The following is a 15,481-nucleotide window of genomic DNA, read 5'->3' on the forward strand; positions in this document are numbered from 1 at the left end:
CCGGGTCGACAGGCTTCTCACTCCTGGGTGAAGCAGCTTGGACGGACCAAAACGAGCGTGTAACTTGAGCTTATATCAGCCCCGACAATACGGAACGGCCGTCGTAGCAGGTAACCGGTAACTAAGGGTTTACTAAGGGTTTACTAAGGGGTCACAAAGACCAAAACCCCAGTTACGACAATAAGTATGGCCAGTCATGGAAGTACTGGAAAGCCACAAGTGTTTACATTTAGTTGCTACTACACGCTACATTCAGCAACTTAACGGACTATGGCTTGGCGTCTTGGAGAAGTCGAAACATGGTTGCGTCAATAGGGAATATCAGTGGCCGCCGTACACCGACCTTTTGCGAAGTTACTCTGAATTTACTGACATATCCGAAACAATACGTGTGTGTACCATTCAGTGTTCAGGAGCCTATATCAGCTAACCAAAAAGGTGAATGTTCATATATACACTGAGCATACAGTCCGTTTGGCTCAAAAGCTGACCGATGAATTACAATGTGACTTGAAAGCAAATAAGTATAACATATATACTCTATGAAACGCTGATCATAATCAAAACATCATACCAACTCTGTGAGGTTTTTGCAGAATTATTGTCTTAATAATAAGAAAGTTGTTAAGTAAATGATCATTAAAATATCGACACGGTTCGCTGTTTATTACGACGGAGGAGTGCAGAGAAAGGCTCAGCCGGATGTTTGGGAAGCACGTGCACAAGTGCTGTGAAAGTTATTTATTCATTAACCTTTGTTGTGCTGTCTCTTTGCTTTCTCGCACACCTGGCTGTCCCTTTCTCTGCGCTCCTCCATCGTAATAAACAGTGAACTGTGTCAATATTTTTATGATAGTTTGTAAAACAACCTTTCATATTTCACATTGTAAAGTAAAATATTCTTCAAAAAACTCACAGAGTTGGCGTGAAGTTCTGATTAAGACCAGCGTTTCACTGAGTATGCTATGTTTATTAGTTTTCGACCTATCAATTCATCGGTCGCTTTTGAGTGAAACAGACTGTAGCGGGGCTTTGGATTCCCTTACATCATTGGTGACGGATGCCACAACGTGTGCTGGAAGCAATATATCCCAGCAATTATACTAATGATCCAAAATGTTATGGCGGGATTTCCAATCTGTCCTGACTACCAGTCCCATTCTCACGCTACACACAACCCACAGCCCGACCCCCACCCCGACATAAACAAACTGGACAGTCTTCTAGAAAACAACACGTTAAACTCCCCACATAACTGGATGAGTAACAATATGCTCCGATTATTTATCGTTTATTCCGTAAATAAAAGAACCTATATTGATTCGAACGATAGCGAAAATGGTACCATAAAACCGCTCCCCATCAACCAAGCACAAATTAGAAAAGCCATTTTCTTCCGACATTCTGTCAGAGGGCTGGAGGTCTACCTGATACTTAGTCTCGTCAACTGGGCCTACTTGCACAAAGCGATTTTAGTGCTACAACTATCTTAAGCCTATGCTGGAGAATGGGGGTTACAATCATTGTAGCGCTAAGATCGCTTTGTGCAAGTGGGACCTGGTCATGCAATAACCTGGGATCCCTCTAAGGCACGTCTATTCTTCCAGCATCAGGGATCCCCTTGGGACACACATTCAGCTGCAGCTTCACCCCGACTCAGGAGTTGCTCGGTAGTCCTCCAGCAACATACTCGAGCATTAGAACATCTACCAGGCAGCGTGTTTACAGTATATTGTCTCCCTCAGCTTCTGTGTCGTCCCCTGAAGACATCATGCTGGAGCTATCACGAACATCGGCGCTCCAGTCTGTAAATAGAATGCCTCAGTCAAATACTACCATGACGCGCGAGTCATATGTCCCCCAGATCGGTACTCACGATGTTGATCACAGAATTATCTGGTCCAGGCCCGATTATTTGTAGACCGCCGTCATATTGAATATTGCTGAGAGTAGCGCTAAACGGCAAAGTCATATGGCATATGGGATGATGACTGCCCACAATAAGGGAGATGGGACTACTACTGTTTAAAGCGTTCACACGAATGCATGGCTTCGGGTCCCCAGGTGGGTAAACTTAATTTCTTGTATCCCGTAGTGATAGTGCAGGACCATTGCTGATGTTGTGTGAAGCCATTTTATACCCCTTACCCCATACGTTATTGATTAATTTGGCAAAATGGCAAAATGGCAAAATCATTTCAGCGAATATCGTCATTATCTGTGTCAATGATGAGGACGTTTATGACCATCTGGAAACACGAAAGCATAGCTATCCATGCCAATACTGCCCTCTCATAGCTCATTTTACGACCTCTATTACATAGTTTTAGGTTATCGATGAATAAAAATCTGTTCTGCAAATCCGAACATAAAATGGAATAAAACATTTCCCGACTGTGTTCTACTGTTAAAACGATCAAGCATTTCTCATACGAGTTTACCATGATCGCAAATGCCTCACAATAAATGCTATCAGTTGTAGACGTTCATTTACGTTTGGCTGTTGATGTGTTTGTTCTTTAAAGAAGCACCCACAATATTCTAGCTCTACGAGAGTCACTAAAACTCCAATATGTTTAGTCTCATGCAGTTATGTTGCAGGACTATTGTTTAAGGCGTCGTAAAACATCCACCGCCACCGCCATTGAAGTTTCTAATAACATATTAAAGGATTTTATAGACACTTCACGCTGTCGGTACTCCTTAAAGCGTCAGAGCACTATTTAATTTGAAATGACGTTCACTGATCAGAAATATATTTTTAGTCATGAGAGAAATATTACACTTGAACCCCAGTTTACGACAATTTTGTTGTATTAGTTTCGTGATCCATGTGTGTTACACAGGCTCGTCTTGTTCAAAGCAGTTCAAGCATCATTCCATCCCACCATTCCATTAGCAACTGCAAATGGAACAATTGATCATGGAAAATATTCTGCTTCTGTACACGAACGATTGAAAGGTTACATCAAGATTTAATTTGAATGGCATTTTGTTCAATGTATTAATTCATGCAGCACGTTCCCACTTCCATGCATTTGGCGCATATTTACAAATTGGCCACTATCAACAAGATCAAAACACGACAAGAACTGGACGTTGTCATACTTATCAGTTTTGAATATCGATATCAGCTGATTGCTTTCTTTGTTTGCAGCCCCATGCGTTTCTATGAGCTATAACTCCATATAATATAACATCAACGCACAATTATGTACCTGTACCAATTTATAGAACTGTCAGATGTAATATAATTATAGATTCTGATATCGATCAAGTTTCATGACTGGATAAATTGATCAAAGGGGACATGAGGAAGTTGAAGCCGGACTGAGACCTGATGTCTCTGAAACCTGGCATAGTGTCGGATCTGAATCAAATAAAAATCAGACTTAAACACTGGTCGGTTACACTAAGCTATTACATATCAAGGGGAAGCTTTTATTTCTTAAGGAGCGTATTGAAAGGCCAAGTCATTAGCATAAGAGCATGGGACCTTATTTTGCAATGCTTCCAACTGTAACATGTGTAACGTGTGTTTGGAATCAAATTTCAGCTTGCTGTTGAAATTTTACGACGCTTCTCTGGCCAGTGATTATGGAATGAAAATCGGAGGCAACGATATCGACCACGAATATACATCCATTGCGTTTGTATGTTCTGGCAAGGTTTCCACGAATTCATAAACCGACTCCATAATGATAAAATGTGTTGTATAATACACGCTTCGATTGAAAGCGACAGGAGGGTTGGTTGTAGCTACTCGTTGCCTACATTTACATGGGCCGTGCACCAATGAGGGGCGAGGTAATGTGAAATGTGGTGTAGAATGAGCTGTGAAATAACGTTCAAGATCATAGCAGTGGAAGAGACGAGCATTCGTGAGTTGTTGTTGTTGGTGTTGTTGTTGGTGGTGTTGTTGTTGTTGTTGTTGTTGTTGTCGATATGTGGGAGTGCAAGTGTGTTGTTTTAAATATGTTGCATTGTTTAAATTCTGTTAAGTGTTGTGCTAGACTGGGAATCACGACTGGTCAGGGCGTATATGGAGCAGACAGAATAACCCCTAACATTATAGAACGTCCCGGAAGAGAGTGATCCTATATTTGACAGGTGTGCCTGTATCGTTTCTCAGGACATCTCACCCTACATTCCCAACAGCCCTTAGTATGGTGCTTCAGTTGCTGACGATCTACAGTCAACCGTCCAAATAGTGCCATTACTTTTAACCTCTCATGCCAGTTTTAAATTCTAACGGGGATATTCTAATTGTTTTACCGTCCTTTCTCGACAGTTTTTTTATAATATACGTATGTTCCATTTCTATGTCAAGTATGTTCTCGTCACGACATGGCTGCAATATTGCCGATGTGACGTTAAATATTAAGTCACCCATTCGTTCAGTCATTCCCAACACTGGACTATAACGGAAGTTTGATCACAGGTCAGCTAGATGAATTGTATCGTAGATTCATGTCAACATTATTGAGGCACACATAGCGACATTTCCGCACTGTCGTTGACGTGCTTTCGTGTTCTAGAATAATAACGCACTTGTTGGAGAACGTCTCTCAGCCCACACGTCTCACCATCGAATCTGTCTGGGACATTCTTGAACGAATAAGTGACTTCCGTGGCAGTCAATAACCACCTATCACTATCGAGAAACGTGTCCTGTAGGAAGAATTGGGTAGAGTGAACTAAGCTGACATTGGATGGTTGCTCTGGAGCATACCATCTTCAATCCAGGATTGTCAGAGGCAGGTGGATGCGCTATTAATTAGTTTGACCTTTAAGAATGAACTAACTGTAAAATAAACGATTAAATTCATCAATGATGCGACATAGGAACATTTGTAACACTATCGCCAGTTGCTAGAATGTATATGTACTCCCAGTGAATGTGTTCTGTCTTTTGTTGTATTGCCATTGAAACTCTTGGCGTAATTTGCTTAGATTTGAATTCTTAGTTGTCATTGAAACTCTTGCCGTAATTTGCTTTGATTTGTATTTTAGTCATTTTCAGAAAACACTTTTAATGGTATCCCATTTGTTTATTGTGTGTTTCACACTGAAGTTGACAGTCGATTTCTGGGAAACGTTAGTCCCCACTTGGAAATCATCACCTACATGTAACAGTGTGTGTCTATGTACTAGCTTGGACCACTACCGGTTTTACAAAGCTAACCAGTGAGATGCCAAGCTACTGATGAATATATACACCTCGCTCAGATACGGTGTACTCCGACACCGAGCCGACCACAGCCTCCTGTTTCCCGGATCATTGTCGATCACCAGGCATTCTGAGAAGCAACAGTTACTGTAAAGGGCTTTTTGTAGACACGATGGAAATATACACGATTCTAAGGCAACCACCGCAAATAGACTATTTTCAAATCAGTGTAACTGAGCAGCACACCGGGCACCGGGGTTGTTTTTGTGTGATCATGAAATTAGCGATATCGTTATACGATGCATGCATCAGGATAGCTGATTCAAACTGATCGTTTTATTCCTTCGTAAGTAGGTCTCTGACAAATTCATTTCTCAGCTGGTCAGAAATGACTGCTGTGTAGAATCATAGCATAACTGCAGTCCCATTGTCAGTATTAAAAGAAATGTAGGGCTTGAAAGAGTCGTTTTGGCGGTTGTCTTCAGAGGAGTCATGTTCATTCTAAGCCCAGAAAAGATTCTCCACCCGGTGCTCTTTAATTTTGAATCTAAAAGCAACAGAATCACAGAATCATCGATCGGTGTTCGCATTTTTCATTGGAATAGCCTCCTTTTCAGCGTCGTGATCACTAAACCTTAAACTGAAATATTTTGGCACTGTATTGCTTAAGACATACTACACAATTCGAGGTCATTGGCAAATCTACAGAAAGGCCATCATTATGCTAGAGTTCTATGATTTCTGTCGAATGATGCCTTAACCAAATGTTATAACTTGAGGGGCGGCGTTCGTGGTGGTCGTAACAAAAGTGAGTGAGTCAGTTTAGTTTTAGGCCGCACGCAGCAATATTCCAGCTATATGGCGGCGGTCTGTGAATAATCGAGTCTGGGTCAGACAACGCAGTGATCGACAGCATGAGCATCATAATTGATCCAAGCTAGTACAAAGACACACATTGTTACTTGTAGGTGTGAGTCTACTTTTACGCCGCAATTGGGAACCGATGACACAGTCAACCAAGTCAGACAACGCAGTGATCGACAGCATGAGCATCATAATTGATCCAAGCTAGTACAAAGACACACATTGTTACTTGTAGGTGTGAGTCTACTTTTACGCCGCAATTGGGAACCGATGACACAGTCAACCAAGTCAGCTAGCTGAACACCCGATCCCGTTAGTCGCCTCTTACGACAAGCATAGTTGCCTTTTATGGGAGCATGGGTTGCTGAAGGCCTTTTCTACCAAGGACCTTCACAGGTCCGGTAACAAAAAAATTATAGATGGTACCTTTTGTTATCCTGCCTGCAATGAACGAGTAAGCTTTTACGTCGTATTTATCACACGTCTGGAAACACCACGGAGTCACCAGAAATTGGCTTCACATATGGTACCCATGTGAGGAATCGAACCGGATCTTCGTTGTAACGTGCGAACGCTTTCCCCTCTCCCCTACCACCCCTTCAGCCTGGATGTAGGTGTGATGCATGCAGATTTGCCGTGTGCACTGATGACGTTTCTCCCTTATCTGTGTATTTGTAGTTTGTTTGATGCCTTGCATGTGTGCGTGATAAAGATACTATGTGGTGCGGGGTCTGTGTCCATGGTAGAGATACTTTATCATGCATGTTGATGAAGATACTGTTTAAACGTGATGTGCTGCTGGTGAAAGTACTGAAGGGTTAATGGAAGCAACCGGTCAGTGTGGTCACTTGGTCATGTCACAAACACAGGTCATTCACTATCAAACTTTTCATCCAAGCTGAGTTAGATGCACCTGCATTACTTACAGAGAGTGGGTTGGAATCGTCCTAACGTTAAGCGTTAGGTAAATCACGTGACAGTGTGTCAGGTTAGTGTGTGAGTGCGTCTAATATCACGCCTCATTTAGCAATATTCCAGCAATATGACTTCGGGGAAACCAGAGATCACTGTATCCATGTTTGGAATCGAACCCGTGATGAGTGAAAGCTTTGCCCGCTAGGCTACCCCCACCGCCCGTTTAATGTGTAAGGAAAGCCTACGTTGTGAAATCTGAAGTTGTGTATGACTTTCGTACAAACAAGGTGAGAGTATAATATGGCGCTGATGAAGCACGGGTCAAAATCAAATAGCAAATCTGAAATTCGAACCTTGCGCCAGGACACGAACTTGATTTATGCACCTCGAAAACTTGACATGTTTCATCAGCGATGTAAATCACAGGTTAAATAAATATGGTAGCCAATGATAAATTGTCACTTTAAGCATTACGCACATATCAAAGAAGTGTATTGACAGCAGTTATTCATAGGAGTCAAAGTCCAGCCAGCGACCTTTTTCGTATTGATAGCCTCTCGGTAATAACAACATAAAGAGATTGTCTATGTTCGCTTGGCTTACCACATTCACTGTCTGTGACTTGGAAATCGGAATCGTCGGTGTCGTCGTCCGTGATGGCGCTGTTGACGCTTGTGAGGGACGTCCTCCTCTCCAGGTGTAGGATGTTCAGTAGTTTCAGTGGGCCTTTACCTGCAGTATAAATGTGCATGGGGAATTTGATGGTTAATTTGGTCTTCGCAAAACGGTATAAATGTGGAATCCCCTTAATGCCGAAATCTGTCTACAAATCTGCAAATAACTTTCCCTTTTTACACTGATTAGGTATCGGAAACATTTTCCATAGCAACCCTTTCGATGGGGACATTATGAGGTTATGTAGTGTGTGACCTTATGCAGGGAAGGCAGGTCATAAAGCAGTTGAAGTCGAGCAGCGTTGGTCACGGTGTGTCTCTGGATGGGTAACAGTGTTTGGCAGCAGTGCGCCCATGAGTTCCTTGGACCACAGTCCTACACCCCCAACCCCCACCCCCACCCCCACCCCAAACCCCCAGTAATGTGACACTTGTGGTCTCCCCTTAGACAAGTAGGTTTGATCAAACTTTTTTCACTCAGCGGTGAATGGGTACCTGGTGGGATAAGTCAGTTTTAACTTTCTTGCGCCTTTAGCGGCAGCTTGAGTTAACTAAAGTTGTAATGCCTATGCTTTATGCACTCAGAGCATGTTTATACGGCGTGCAATTAAGGACTTTGTAACTGGCCTTATCATATCAAATTATTTTCACGTACTTTTGTGGCGGTGTGAAAAGAGAAAGGTTGTCATTCATATGCGTGTGCAACATAACACGAAGTCATCATGTAAATATTAATAATGATATTGTTTTGTTTGACGGTTTGCTGTACCGCCTATAGTTCGAAAAAAAATACTTTCCTGTTATGGTGCAATCTAGGTTGTCTGTGCAGCCATTCACGTTGTCTTTTTTTCTCGCGTGATAGTGATAGGCATCTGAGTAACAACGACGCCTGTCATTTTGTTTTATCTCATTTACCCCAGACTAAGGTCCACATTTATCACAAGACAGATAAAAACTTGCTTGCTGGTATCTTTCATAATACATCACTCTATATAACACGTGCATTTGCGAACAGGAACAGTGATAGCTAGCTCCGAAATCAGTGTTAATATTCACATTTTCGTGAACTGTTAGAAGCAAACCGTGCAACGAAATATGCATGGTTGTTCATTTCACGTGAAATGTTGACATGGTGATAAGATGTAAAAACACTAGACATCGAGATAAAGTACCGGGTAATAGGAGTCAGTATAAGGTCAAGAGCATTCCATGTATTTGAAGCCTCCTGTATTTTGAACTGATAATGTTTCGGGAAGGGAGAGAACTCTTGATGGTATGTTAAGTTACGATGTTTTGCCCTAAAACGTCACCAACCCTACCGTGTTTACTTTCGTTTGTTTACACCGCAATCGCTATAAGCTTCTATACAGCTGCAGTCTGTAACGACGATCAAGGTCTCAACAACAAGAGCACTGATTTACACAACTGGGACACGATGACTATATAACGGCGGGGGACACCAGAAGTGACGTCACACATTGTACCCGTGTGGGGAATCGAATCGGGTCCTAGGTTACCCCACCAACCCGCCTCTACGACAGACATGACCACTGCTACCTACCTACTTACTTTGGATGTCTTTCAAATGAAACATGTTTTTCATTTAGGCGATAACACATGTTGTCAGTATGTTTAATGAGTAAGTGATGCCCAACAACTGGCTGGAGTTTTCAATACACTGTCTCTACACCGACATATACTTTCAAGACAACTGAATGTTTAGGACAGGAAAACAGAAATGTAGATAAACAGCTGCTAAGCTGATATATAGTAATCAAATGGGGACGACAAATCCTTTTCTAGATCTTTGACAATTCTCTCATAAAACCAGAGCCGATTGTCTAATTCCGAATCACTGCTGTTTTTGAACCCCTATCAATTACGGGTGTTATCTTAAGGGTATTTCCGGGTAGAGCCTTAATGATAGATTAATGGTTAAATATAGTCACAACGATGAGCCGGTTTCGTCAATGAGTGAGTGAGTTTAGTTTTACTCCGCACTCAGCAATATTCCGGCTATATGACGGTGGTCTGTGAATAATCGAGTCTGGACCAGACAATCCAGGGATCAACAGCATGAGCATCAATCTGCCCAACTGGGAACCGATGACATGTGCCAACCAAGTCGATGAGCCTGACCACCCGAGGCCGATCCCTTTAGTCGCCCTTTACGACAAGCGTTGGTTGCTGAAGGCCTATTCTACCGTGCCCTGGAACGTTGCTGGAAACGACGTACAACCAAACTCACTCACTGAGTCATTTTTTTACTTCATGACGCGGAATGAACTTTAAAGAACATAAATAATTATACAGTGAATGGTATATCCAAATGTTCATAACAGCACGCCGCCCCCCTCCCCCCCTTCCCCGTCTCTCTCTCCGTCTCTCTCTTTCTCTCTATCTCTCTCACTCACTCACTCTCTCTTTCTGTGTTCACGTTTATTGCGCAGCATCCATGTCATATGATGGGAACACCGCTGGGGAATCGAAATCATACCTTCAGTGTGAAAGGTGAGTACATTAACAACGAGTCCACCTGACCACCCACATGGTATCAGAACGTTATGTTATCGTGCACGTAACGCCCCATTTATCACGCCGATAACGCTAATGCATGTCATTCTTCAGTTGACGTAAATGACGCAAGTTGCACCTGAAGAGTTCCCTGCTGATACAAGACTTTCAAACGCTTTCTACGGTATGGCTGTGCTTTAGCGACAGCCTCTTGTCAATCACCCGGTAATCACCACATGAGTTTACATGCATCGTTTCATTAATCTATAAACGCTAGGTTAGACAGTGCTCATGTTGTTGTGTGTGCACGTAATCTATTGTACTCCATTACTCATGGGATTCAACAATAGTCAGGTGCGATCCATTGATCATGCTTAACCTGTCATTAGTGTCTGATCTGACCTGTCGGTTGTGTACCGTTGGGGTAATGTGACCTGTACAAAAACCTGTGATCTGCCGATAATGTATATCCTCCAAATAAAGTGCCAGTGCCAGGAATGCGTGTCCTTTGTAACCTGCTAATAATACATGCTAAACTTTAGCAATGTGTGACCTCCTATAATGCCTGCCCTGCTAATAATGTCTGAACTTCTGAATGAATAATCTGCAGATTATGTTCCTGCCGATATTGTTTCACCTGCAGGAATAACTGATCTGTAGATTATGTTCCTGCCACTATTGCTTGACCTGCAGGATTGCTGGTCTGTAGATTATGCTCCTGCCACTATTGCTTGACCTGCAGGAATGACTGATCTGTAGATTATGTTCCTGCCACTATTGCTTGGCCTGCAGGAATGACTAATCCGTAGATTATGTTCCTGCCACTATTGCTTGACCTGCAGGAATGACTGATCTGTAGATTATGTTCCTGCCACTATTGTTTGGCCTGCAGGAATGACTGTTCTGTCTATTATGTTCCTGCCATGATTGCGTGACCTGCAGGAATGACTGATCTGTAGATAATGTTCCTGCCATTAATGCCTGACCTGCAAGAATGACTTATTTGTCTATTATGGTCCTGCCAATAATGTCTGACCTGCCGGAATGAGTGACGTGACATAAATAATATCAATCAGTCTAATCTGCCGGCATGAGACACCGAGGCAGATAACTGCAACAGCTGGCAACATTCCACCCAGCGACCCTGGTCACAGACAAAGGCTTAGTCCAGAGATAATGGTCTTGAGCACCAGGAGTAAAGCATTTATCACAACAACCATATCATACAGACTCCATTTTATATCAAATGGCATGCAATGCTGAAGGTATTATCTACAAACATTCGTTTGAAGACATGCACTTGAAGGCAAAAAGAAAGATATTAATCTAAATATCGCTGTAGACAAATATACCTCATTTTGCAGATTTTAGAGTAAAATAAGCGGCTGAATAACTCCATCTTGAGGTTTAAGAAACGTTAAAAGCGTCCGTATTGATCTGTCAAAAACCACACTGAAGCAACAATTTCTTAAACGCCAGTATAATCTGGTGTTGTTGAGCACGTTTGGGACGTTTTACGGCAATATTCCAACAACGCCAGGGGACACTAGACACTGGCTCCACTTTGCACCCATGAGGTCAATCAAGCTGTAAGTGTCGGTGTAACGAACAAATGCTTTTAAGAGCTACGCTACGGCATCTCCTCTCACATGCTAATTCTGCTGTGGTACTAGCTGCTACTCACATATATTGCCCCTCCGGATGTGGGTTCTACTTCAGACATGAATACACTGCATGTCTCCATCGTCAAATTGCTTGTGTATTGTGAATAAGAATACACTGAATATATACTACCCACCCAAAGCTTAGACTCACTTGTGTAAATGTAGCCATTTACTTCGGTCAAATGTTCTAAACGATATTTTGCTAAATGTGATGTTTACATATGCACTAGTACTGATGTATCGTAAAACCAATTTGTAATGTTGAAAAGATTGTTGTCATGAGTATAGTCAATGATGAAACGCAGTGAAAATTGGCGAATTCCCAACAAAACTTTACACAAAAACGACAGCTCTTCACATGCATGATATTTGCATATGTATATGCTCGTGCAGTCCGTCTACACAAGGTTTGTATAAATTCATGTTCGATGTAACTATGTATATGTACATTACATATAGTGAATGTATTAAGTGAGTCTAAACTGTTGATGCGTAGTATATACGCCCGGCCGCTATACTCACTCACTCACTCACTTTCTCACTCACCGACTCACTCACTCACGCACGCACGCACGCACGCACACTAACCCATGCACCTCGCTCCACTCACCAACGCACTCATGCACATTTTGGAAAAACATCAGACGATGATATTCCATGATTCAAAACAGTTAGTCATAGCAATGAACACTCAATAATAAACACACAGCCAAATATCAACATATGTATGGTCATTACATGCACAAACATATTTAGATTGATTAGAAGATACCTCAGTGATGTTTACCCTGCACGTGGTAATGTTTACCCAACATTATCAATACATTACCATACAGTCTCCCTCGCTGGCGAACAGGCTGTACCGGTACGGCCATCATTTCCTGCACCCCCGGGGACACGTTCTTGAGGGGCACCTGCTCCACCCTCACCCTGGTGCAGCGTCCCTCCCGCTGTAGACGTTTCAGAAGCCCTAATCGAGCATTATCTAGCGAGAAGTAGACTCCTCCCTTTTCCACGACCTGCAGGCATGCCTTCTCATCGCACAAATCCATCGGCTGGGCCTCGTGGGCGATGTCGGCGGTGTTGTGATTGACGTCGTCTCTGATGCCAGCACATGGCATGAACTGGATGTCGGCGGGTGATAACATCATCTCTACACCACTGTCCGAGATACGGGGATGGTTTCTCGCGTCTGGAGCAGACTAGAAGCATCACCGCATGTTAGGGTCGTTTAACATAGAAGGCTGTGTATTCGAAGATCAATTATTACAAATAGGCATTTATGAAAGGACGTGAACGATAAGCATGGCGATAGTTCTAGTTCCACACAACACGAACGACTCATCACTGTTATGTTTACAAAGGGATTTCCTTTAGAGCCTTCAATACCATTACAAATGTCATCACGTAATTGCACCATGTAGTCAAGTTAAATCTCTACTTCGTCATAATCGATACATCGATAAAACAAAATGATTACAGCACCTGATTGACCACCTCTTCCGACATGATGTTCCAGCCTCCTATCCTCAGTGTACGAGATTACGGTGGTACGGTGGTACGTCAGTACGGGGTACGGCTGGCCGAGGACAGACCTGTTCATGGGACCTACCAGACTAGCCCACTGTTCCCCTCTAACCAGCAGCTAGTTGTTGCGCTCCGATGGAACGGTATCCTGATTGCCCTCAGCTTGTAGTTGCCGGAGGAATCGATCGGCAGCGATGTTGTATAGACCTGGGTCTGGTGAATCTCTAGAGTCTAACCCCACGTTATTGTTATGCACGAAATGAATTGCTGGTAGTGCATACGGTACTGGTGTATCTATGCCGGGAAACACTTGCAGTACATTCTTTAATTTCAGCCCAGATCAAAATTAGACTAGATGAGACGGTGACACTGAAAGGTTGTGCAGCACATCATTCTCAGACAGATTCAAGACTGCGGTATAAACATGTATCATGACTTGTCCAATCCACTCAGTGCGCTCCAGGGATCTAGAGGATTGTTGGTCAGGCCTGGGCTCGTAGATCTACATAGTTAACTCTATGGGTTTTGTTTCTGTTTTATGGTGTTATATAAGGACCGCCGAGTGTGCCAACACTGGCACTTAAATCGACTTTATCCTGGGATGGTTTTGACACAGAAACCACTGCTCGTAATGTATTGTCCATTCACTTATGACTAACAGAAAACGGGGCATGAGATATGTACTGTTAAAGTGAAACGTTCTGGTGTGCATCTTCTTATTGTTGTTATGAAAATAATTTCGTATTAACATAACGATCACCTCCACAAGAGCGATCTAAACGTCACATTTAGTGAGTGAGTGAGTTAGTTTTACGCCGCTGTTGGCAATACTTCAGCAATATCATAGCGGGGGCCACCACAAATGTGCTTCACACATAATATGCCCTTGTGGGGAATCAAACCCATGTCATCGGCGTGACAACTGAACGCATTAACCATTATACTACCCCGTCGCTTCGGAAATAGCGCTATTAACATTGTATTTGATGAACATATTCGTTCAAATTCGGCAGAAGAAACTCAAACCGTAGCAATAGAAGCGACAAACCTGCAGAATGCTATTCAAGGACTGTAACATAATCAGAGAGAACCTAGGATTCGAACCCACCATCATATATGGTTGTGTTTTACCTAACTGTGGTAACTGCGCAAATTAAAATATGGCTTTATATAAGACAAAGGTCAGGTTTACAAACACGTTCGTCAAATTCCTTGAGAATTTCAAACTTTAATATATCTTGTCGGTACTTATATTCACCTCATGTTGATTTGTTTCGGAAATGCCAACATCACTTAATAGCAAACGGAATTGCAATGGAGGTGATGTTAGATATATCCGATTGTCCGATTGTCATTTAACCATATGCATCTCTAAACAGTCAGATCACACTCATTTGTGAGAAAAACAACACAAAACAATACTTCGTCGTGTGAAATAACTTGAGGGTTTTCCAGGTTTATTACCTCTCAAACTATACAGTAGAACCTGCCAATACCGGCACCTGACTAATCCGACACACTGTCAAAACCGGCATAAAATTACAGTACTGTAAGCAAGCAGGACAACGTTTATTAATACAAATCCAGAACTCTGACGTAGACAGTACTATCATAACGTGATATATGTCGATGTTGCACCCATGTCCTAAATAGCAATCTACATCAATGTCACACAATGCCTATCTCATTTCATTGATATAGCTTGTCATTGAACGGGTCATTTTCCATTGTATCCCACCGCCCGCCCTTAACACCAACACGGTATGTAATGTAATACATTGTACTCACGATTTCAGTATAAATATACGCATGTACCTTGTACGACGTATTCTTAGTAATGACTGTCGTATTGTATGTTACTGATGAAGTGAGTGCGTTAAACTTCATAGTCACGAAATTCAACCTTATCGATATCAAGGTGACAAAGACAGGGAGTATACGTGTTTCTTACTGCTGGTATGCGGATAGTGTGGGAGATGTATGGCTGATTCGGGCACTTGCATACCATGAAGTCTAAAGTCTTAACCTTTTCTGAAAATGCATTGAACGAGGTATTACTTAAAATAATTTCTGGAAAGTTTTTTCAAATATGTTGACATGATTTTCATTGACTGACTGAGATCGGTTTTACGCCGCACTTAGCAATATTTCAG

The 15,481-nt window shown here is 42.3% G+C and overlaps 1 protein-coding gene and 1 long non-coding RNA gene across 2 annotated transcripts in view; both read right to left on the bottom strand.

The window, feature by feature from the left end:
- The window catches only part of LOC137283747 (uncharacterized), a 702,566-nt gene that overhangs the window by 207,293 nt on the left and 479,792 nt on the right, over positions 1–15,481 (bottom strand). The gene's annotated exons all lie outside the window — the stretch shown is intronic.
- On the bottom strand, positions 1,276–13,437 carry LOC137284358 (uncharacterized). Its single transcript, XM_067816135.1, has 5 exons — positions 13,287–13,437; positions 12,631–13,003; positions 7,553–7,681; positions 1,558–1,805; positions 1,276–1,447 (listed from the first exon to the last, which is right to left on the bottom strand). The coding sequence occupies exons 1-4, from the start codon at positions 13,308–13,310 to the stop codon at positions 1,723–1,725; spliced, it is 609 nt and encodes a 202-aa protein (XP_067672236.1). The 5' UTR covers positions 13,311–13,437; the 3' UTR covers positions 1,276–1,447; positions 1,558–1,722.

This window comes from Haliotis asinina, chromosome 5 (genome assembly GCF_037392515.1).
Source record: "Haliotis asinina isolate JCU_RB_2024 chromosome 5, JCU_Hal_asi_v2, whole genome shotgun sequence".
NCBI classification, from domain to species: Eukaryota; Metazoa; Mollusca; class Gastropoda; order Lepetellida; family Haliotidae; genus Haliotis; species Haliotis asinina.